The sequence below is a fragment of the Symphalangus syndactylus genome, chromosome 9 (genome assembly GCF_028878055.3).
Source record: "Symphalangus syndactylus isolate Jambi chromosome 9, NHGRI_mSymSyn1-v2.1_pri, whole genome shotgun sequence".
NCBI lineage: Eukaryota > Metazoa > Chordata > Mammalia > Primates > Hylobatidae > Symphalangus > Symphalangus syndactylus.
This window is the reverse complement of record NC_072431.2, coordinates 87,603,607-87,611,288: the sequence shown is the minus strand read 5'-3', so window position 1 is coordinate 87,611,288 and position 7,682 is coordinate 87,603,607. Positions and strand designations below refer to the sequence as shown.

At 43.7% G+C, this 7,682-nt stretch overlaps 1 protein-coding gene across 2 annotated transcripts; it reads right to left on the bottom strand.

Annotated features, from left to right (window-relative positions):
* Positions 1 to 2,155: 2,155 nt before the first annotated feature.
* Positions 2,156 to 5,790, bottom strand: C9H7orf25 (chromosome 9 C7orf25 homolog). Of its 2 annotated transcripts, none has more exons than XM_055293342.2 (2): positions 4,812 to 5,790; positions 2,156 to 3,805 (listed from the first exon to the last, which is right to left on the bottom strand). In XM_055293342.2, the coding sequence occupies exons 1-2, from the start codon at positions 5,403 to 5,405 to the stop codon at positions 2,519 to 2,521; spliced, it is 1,881 nt and encodes a 626-aa protein (XP_055149317.1). In that variant the 5' UTR covers positions 5,406 to 5,790; the 3' UTR covers positions 2,156 to 2,518. The 2 variants fall into 2 exon arrangements, with proteins under 2 accessions (XP_055149317.1, XP_055149318.1); XM_055293343.2 differs by lacking the exon at positions 4,812 to 5,790 and adding an exon at positions 4,365 to 4,799.
* Between the last annotated feature and the right edge of the window lie 1,892 nt (positions 5,791 to 7,682).

Sequence of the window (7,682 nt, the reverse complement as noted above, 5' to 3'; positions counted from 1 at the left end):
CATGCCTGGCTAATTTTTGTATTTTTAGTACAGACAGGGTTTCACCATGCCAGCCAGGCTGGTATTGAACTCCTGACCTCAGATGATCCGCCCCTCGGCCTCCCAAAGTGTTGGGATTACAGGCATGAGCCACCACATCCGGACTTTATTGTCTAATATTTTACCTTTATGAAAGGAATGTTTTGGCCAGCTGGAATAGACCTTGGGATACAATGTAGTTCATGTGTGTGGTCTCTAGGGAAGGTGCTGTTTCTTACATTCCAGGAACCAGTGCCCTACTACTTGAGCATATGTACTGCTTGCATTATTTATTATATTAGGAATTGTAATCACTGGAATGCTTGAAAAAACATCATGGTCTTTGGCAGGGCCACAGCTGTGGTCACTTCACAAAGCAGTTTCCTAAAGAGTGCTATGGCCTATCCACTTTCTAGTTGGCAAAGATCCCAAGTTCTTAGGTATTGATTGATTCACAGGGAGCAGGGACAGAAATCTACCTTCTTCCTGCTGCTCCTTTAAAACAAGTCTTTTATATGCCACACCCTTTGTGCTGTGTCTGACACATGGCTGTCACTCAATGCTTATTAAACGAATGAGTACATTAATATGTCAATTCTGCCTCAAACAAATCCAACATGTGTCCATGACTCTACAGTCCATCATTCCTGCTCTAACTAAGGTCATTATAGTCCAAACTTTCCTTCAATTTTTATCCACACTACAGATTTTTGTGGTTTCCTTAAGAGAACTGATCATAAGCCACACTTTCTTAAAAATCACCAATGGCTCTCTAATGCCAAACTCTTCAGAGAACTTCACCTTTTTTTTCTAGCTCCATCTCGTTTTATAAACTGTCCACTTCAGCCTGGTCCCTGTACAGGTCCTCATATTCACAGTTCTGGTACTTTTCCAATCCCATTCCTCCACGTACTTTTGAGTACCCTTTCTCACACATCTTGTGAAATTTCACACCCCAAACCCTCAAACGTCACTTCCTCTCTGACTTCCTGGCCCCATAACAAGTACTCCTTTAATCTGTCCCCATAGTATTTTCAACATATCCTAGAGAATTTAGTACATTTAATTGCACTTCAGTTGTTTACTTCCACTTTAGACTTAAGAATTCCTTAGAGCAAACATTCATCTTTTCATACCAAACTGTTATAATGCTTGGTACTTAATAGTACCAAGTACTACATGACCTTAATAGGTGCTCAAAAAGCTTAAATTCAATTTCTAACACTAGACATGTACCACTCTACACTAAATTGGAAGCAAATCACAGCCTTTCTGCTAGGAAATGTATTCTGACTTAGTAAAGCAATCTCTCCCCAGAGAACCACCCCCATACACTTAATTTTGCATTCATTTCTGGGTGTTCATGAATGCCAATAACCAAATTCCACCCCCTCAACAAACACTGTGGCTGTAAATTGAGATTCTCTTCTCAACAAATAGGACATTTGGCATGGTAGAAAGAGATCAGGCTGTGGCTAGAAACATCAAGTTTTAATACCAGCTCCTACACTTAGCATGAGTTAATATTTAAGCTCCAGGACTCAAATTCCAAATTTTTAAATGTGGTGAATACATATCGACTTTGCTAGTTTTGCTTTATTGAAAACTGATAATCTAGCGCAACGTAGCCATAGAAGTGTATTTTTAACTACAACTTGTGTCATGCAATTGGCAAGGAATATCTGTCACCATCTCATCAAAGTGAAGTAATGCAGTTGTCACTTGCCACTTGCAAATGAAACATGAAAATAGTATTTATTGTTCAAATACTTATAATATGGGGGCTTTTTGTATTTAAAAATAAAATTGAATTTTTAAAATCTTTTACATAATCCTTTTTCAATTCATTCAAATTAGTATTTTACCTTAAGTGTCCTGGGTTTATCTTATAGTAGTAAGATTGTTGGCTTTCTTTTCACAAAGGTCTACCAATGGGTTCATGGCATTCAAATAACCATAATTCACTTTTTCATTTCTTCTGTATTATGTACTTTTTGTAAAAATACCTATCAGACTGCACCTGACATACAGCAATCAAATAAGTTTTTCATTAATGGTTAACTTTAGAATCTAAAATTAATTACCAATGACTACCTCCCAGCCTAAACCAGATAAAGCAATACAATGAAAAACAGGCTTGAATTTTCTCCAGATATTTAATGCAAGATGTAATGTAGCCATATTCCATGAAACGTGGTTAGCAGTAGGGGAGTTGCAGCCCTATCGAATCAAACAAAGTATTACAGTACACTGAAAGCTTTATATAGACGTATTTCGGTTCTTAATTGCACTAATGCAGACACTTTGATAGATAAGCTTCTCTCTTGTGCTTTTTCTACTTTGGGAGGTTCTATAGTTTAGATGAGACACAAAGAAACTCTACTGGTTTGAGTTCTCAGTTTTACTTTTACTAGGGACCTTTTTTCCCACCAGTTTAGATGGGAAGACCCAGCCTTTGGTATAAATAACTTACTTCCACAACAATATTTAAAGGGTATCTTTAGTGTTCACTGTCAGTTGTGTAGTCTTTTGGTAAGGGGGTGGCTAGAGCTTCTTTACTCTCAGTAAGTGCTCTGGGCTGATGGATAAACACACTAAATTTAACACCCTGGTTGTTTGCAGCTCTGACAAAACCACTATTAGCAGTCATTGTGATGGCTTTTAGGGTGTCTCCTGTCCCAAAAATTGTTAATGAGCGGCTATTAATTTTTGAACTGGCCACTAGTCTCAAGGCACGCTCAGAAGGCTGGTCTGGTACCACATTAATTCGCTTAATTAACAAAGTGGCCCTCTCTCTCTCCCCAGGTCCTCCTAAGGTATCTAAAATAGACTGAAAGTCCTTGACAGCAGATTCACAAGCAAACAACTCTTTGTCCTTCATAAAGGCCTCCAGCTGAGGTAGAACCTGCTCTTTCCTCTCTTGCTCTGCTTGTTCTGTGAGCACTTTTTCTTTGAAAATAAAGTGGCAGCCTCCATAGCTGAGGGCAGATACATATGTGATTAAAGTAGTAATGTCCAGATTTACTCTTTTGCACACATCGACCTTAATTTCTGTTGGAAATGCAACACTTGCTAGTATATTTTCTCGGTCGACTCTGGTCACCTGCAAAAGTTCAGGGCCCTCATCATCTGATTCACTCTCACTCGGTTGAAGCTCTTCAGGGTGATCTAACAGAGCGTTGACTGCTACTATGTCTCCTCTCACAGATATGCCCATTTCTTTCAGCTTCTCTGCCATGGGGCTGGAGACACTGTTGTAAAATGCAAAGATGATGTGAGGGTTGCTATACTGCACTGGCTGCTGGTGACTGGCCTGGAGGAAGTCTTCAGCCTGCTCAATGATGCTTTTGTCACCATATTGGCCCCTGCCCAGCCAGATGTTATGAAGAGCTTCAGCCTTCCGGCCAATGGCTTTCACCCAAGTATGACCACCATTTGCAACTACATCTACCACAAGGGTTTGCTTTTCTCCTAAGGTATCTGTATAACCAAAGACATGAAGAACACTAACAACTTCTTCCAGGTTTTCTGCTGATTCCACAATGGCTCTCAGGTGTGTTAGGTTAGTGCTCTGTAAATGAGATTCTTTAATAGCTACTTTCCCAGCTTCTACTTTCTGCAAGAATTTTAATTCTGCCTTCAATTTGCTGCACAGCTTTGCACCACCTTCTATGCCACCTTTTCTTGATCTAGAAAGTGATTCTGCTCTCTTGATCAGTTCCTTGGCTATGGCGATTCGTTCACAGAGCATGGAATGTGCAGACATGCTGTCAGCATTATTCCTTTCCTAGGGAAAGAAACAAGGCAAATTTGAGTAGTCTCCTAAAATTATGGCAATCAATTCTTCACTGGTGATTAAAAACTTCAATCTAGCAACACAGCTTATGGAGGGTGAGTCTATGAATCTGGGCTTGTGTATGTCTCATTTTGGAGTGACTGCTTCCTCTGATAGCTAAGGAAAGGATGGCAGCTACACTTTCGAACTCTTCTTTAGGTATGTCTGACACACTTTGGACCTTCATTTCTTCAGCTTGAAAGCCATGGGGACACAGCATGGTCCTAGGTTAGGATACAATGCAAGAGTTGGGCAATCTGCTATATAAATAATTCCCTTATGTCTATCAGCGGCCTGTTTTAACTGCTGAGAAATTTTAATAAAAGGCTTGGACAGTCAAGACAAAAATGCGAAAACAAAAATACACACAGACTGGCTATTTAGCAAACTGTCCAAAGCAAGTGTCTGTCCTAAATTGAGCACTTCAGCCGCCCTAACCTTTTCCTCCTTCCCAAGTTGGTCTCCTTCAACCAGCTGCCTCATGATTTCCCCCGAGGCTTGGGGTACTTACGCCAAAAAAAATCAACACTGCCTCATTTCTACATTTGACGTCAACCCAGATTATTTTAAAAGACCGAAGAAGACCACCAACTTGCGTCCCACTCCCACTCCGACTCTGAAGGAAAATCCGAAGATGAAACTAAACTCCAAGGCTGCAACCCGCGGCGGCCGTGCAGGCGGCCCCAGCGCAGGTCGCCGGGTGGGCGGGCCAGAGGCCGGCGGGGCCCTCTCGGTGGGCTGCGGGGCCCTCGGCCCTGCCCGGCCACCTGCACAGCCGGGCCCTGCAAGGAGGGGCCGGGGCCGAAAAGCTCCCACCGCTAGCGCCGCGGCTCAGGGGCGAGGAGCTGAGATCGCGCGGCCGACCCCCTTCTCGCCGGGCCGGCCCTGCCCAGCCCCCTCTGGCCTCGTAAGGGGCGCCCCGCTCCCAGCCTCCCCGCCTCGCTCCCCGGCTCCTCACCGGCAGTGCCAGAACCGCGAGCGCGAGCACGCACGCGCGTGCACGCAGAGGCCGGGACCCGCCGGGAAATCTCAACCGGGCAGCCCCCACCCCGCTCGAACGCCGAGGCGTCTCCACCCGCGCGAGCCCCGCCGCCTCGGGCACTCCTGCATCACGTGGTTCCGGGCCGGGTGACGCCAAACCTGCGATTCCCAAGCGGCAGCGCGGCCTCCCGAGCCGGGTTGACGCTAGTGCGGCGGTCATGTTTGTTGAGGGCACCTGGCTTCTCCCGCTTGCGCCGCCGGATGAGCCTCGAAGCGCGCACCCACCTGGCTCCGCGAAGAGGGACCGAGCTCGCGTGTTGGGCCTCACTCCCACTGGTGGCGTCGGCCACTCGATCGCAACCGGGTCGTAGGCATTTTGGGGGCCCATTTTAACAGAAGAAACGCTGGAGAAGCTTGTCAGAGGTGACAGCTGAGAAGTACTGCCTCTGGGACTTCTGCCTCCAAGCCAAAGCACTTTCCACTGCATTGTCCTGGGCCCTCCATAGAAAGTGTGCTGTCCTTCTGAAGAGAAGAAATGATTGCATGGCTTCTGAGGGGCTGCCATATTCATATTAGTCTAGTAGAGGGTCCAGAGTCACCCAGAAAGATTAGGGCTGTAAGAAAGTAAAGCTAATTTAAAATATTAAAGAGGACTTCCAGTTATAATTAATCCTATGTATCCTGCTCCTTCTCCAAACCTTAAATAACAGTAAAGCAATGACAAAGGGAACAAACTCACAAAGGCAAAAAGAACAAGAGAGAAGATGACTGCAGACCGGTTATACCAACACATTTTTGGAGGACAAGAGCAATAACTTATTCAGTCCTTACAGCGTGGCAGACATTGTTCTAAGTGTTTTACACATTGTTCAATCCTTTAAACAACCTAAAAGGTAGATATTAAGTATACTTTACAGATAAGTGAGCCATAGGGAGGTTACCTGAACCCAAGCACCCTCTCTGCAGATGGAGGTGTCAGGAGAACTGAGCAAACTGCCTGTAGAAGGGGATATTTAGCCACTGATTCACAAAGCAGAACCCCAGAAAGCTTCAGGTGCCTTGAAGGTAGAAGGGAGGGCAGTAAATTGTTCAGGCAGAAGACTAGTTTAAGATGCTAAAGATAGGGCATCAGAAGGATTCCAGACCCAAAGCCTAACAAAGGATGAGAGGTGCCATGATGAAGTTTTCCTACTGAATAGTGCAATGCTAGCAGCCCCCTTCTCTGCCCCTCCCATAATGCAGGCACCCCTCTACCGCTCCCTACCACTCTCTCCCCATAACCCTATTTTTCTCTGAAGAAATGAGTAGACGAAAGACCCTAGAGAAATGGCTCGGCGATACCAACATTCAGCATCCCCTGGTGTGAGCCTCACAAACACAGCATTTCCCAACGTTTTTGTTATTTGAAGGAAACGGAAAACGGAACAAAATGGTCTCAAAAAGTATTCTATAATTAGCATCTTCAAATAAAAGATATTTCAGCTATGAAACAAGAGGATTTCTTTTTTTAAGAGGAGACAGCAGAGCACAGGAAATGGTTCTTCTATAGTAAAAATGATATCCCAAATTTTAAAACGTCAATATGAGTTGGAAAAATTTAGAAGTAGAAATAGATGAAAAATGGAGCAAAAACAAAAGGATCCAGTATCCAATTAACAGGAGTTTAGAAACAAAAACAAAATGAAGAGAAATTTTTTCGAAAACTTAATGGAAAATTTGGCAAACAGAAACGTTTTTCACAGTGCAAGGGCCCACTGAGTGCTCACATGACTATTAAGAAACCCACACAAAGGAACATGGTTGTGAAGGTTCAGAACACAGCAGGTAAGAGAAAAACCAAGAGCTGCAGAGGGGAAAACTTACAAAGGACTTGGCATCACATACACGATAGTATTAGGCTTCCTATCAGCGACACTGGAATTTAGAAGGGAGTAATGCTTTCAAAATGTGGAAATAATTTATTTCTAACTTAAGAGTTTTTAAACCCAGCCAATTCAGAGAGAAAGCAAGGAGAATAAAGATAGTTTCAAACAAGCACCTAGCCTGGACTGGAACGGGAAGACAGAGGGTTCTAAGAGAAACTTCTCTGAGATGTGGGGAAGAGAACTGATAGAGTGCCTGATACCTGACTGATGAGGAAAACATTAAGCAGAGGGTGTTAAATTTCTTTTGGGGGAATCTGGCAAGAATTGGTGACAGCTATGCAGAAAACAAAGTAACCAAAAAAGTGGGCTGAGTGCCGTCATGGCTCATTTGTAATCCCAACACTTTGTGAGTCCAGGGCGGGAGAATCACTTGAGCACAGGAGTTCAAAACCATCTTGGACAATGTAGTAAGATTCCTGTCTCCACAAAAAATAAAAAAACTAGCTGGCCATGGTAGCTGATATCTGTATTCGCACCTACTGCAATGACTGGGGTGGGAGGATCGTTTGACCCCAGGTCAAGGCTACAGTGAACTGATTTGTGCCACCTCCAGCCTGGGTGACAGAGTGAGACCGTCTCAAAAAAAAAAAAAAAAAAAAAAAAAGCAGTTACCACCACCAGGAAAGTTGTTCAGGAAATGTAATAGTAGTACACTTAGTCATAAGAAAAATCTTCAACATGATTTAATTGAGGTAGGGAGAAGGAAGTCAGTGTGATGAGGATTCTAAATTCTCATCTTGCACAATGGGAAGTTTGGCAGCTCAACTCCGGGAATCCAAGAAAAAGGCATATAATCCTACTATTTTGAAATAGTAACTGATGAAACACCTGATGTTTCACCTGATGAAACACCTGAGGCAAGTACCTGATGAAACACCTAAAAAAGACAAGTGATGGCTTTCAGGGAGTAGCACTCACATTTT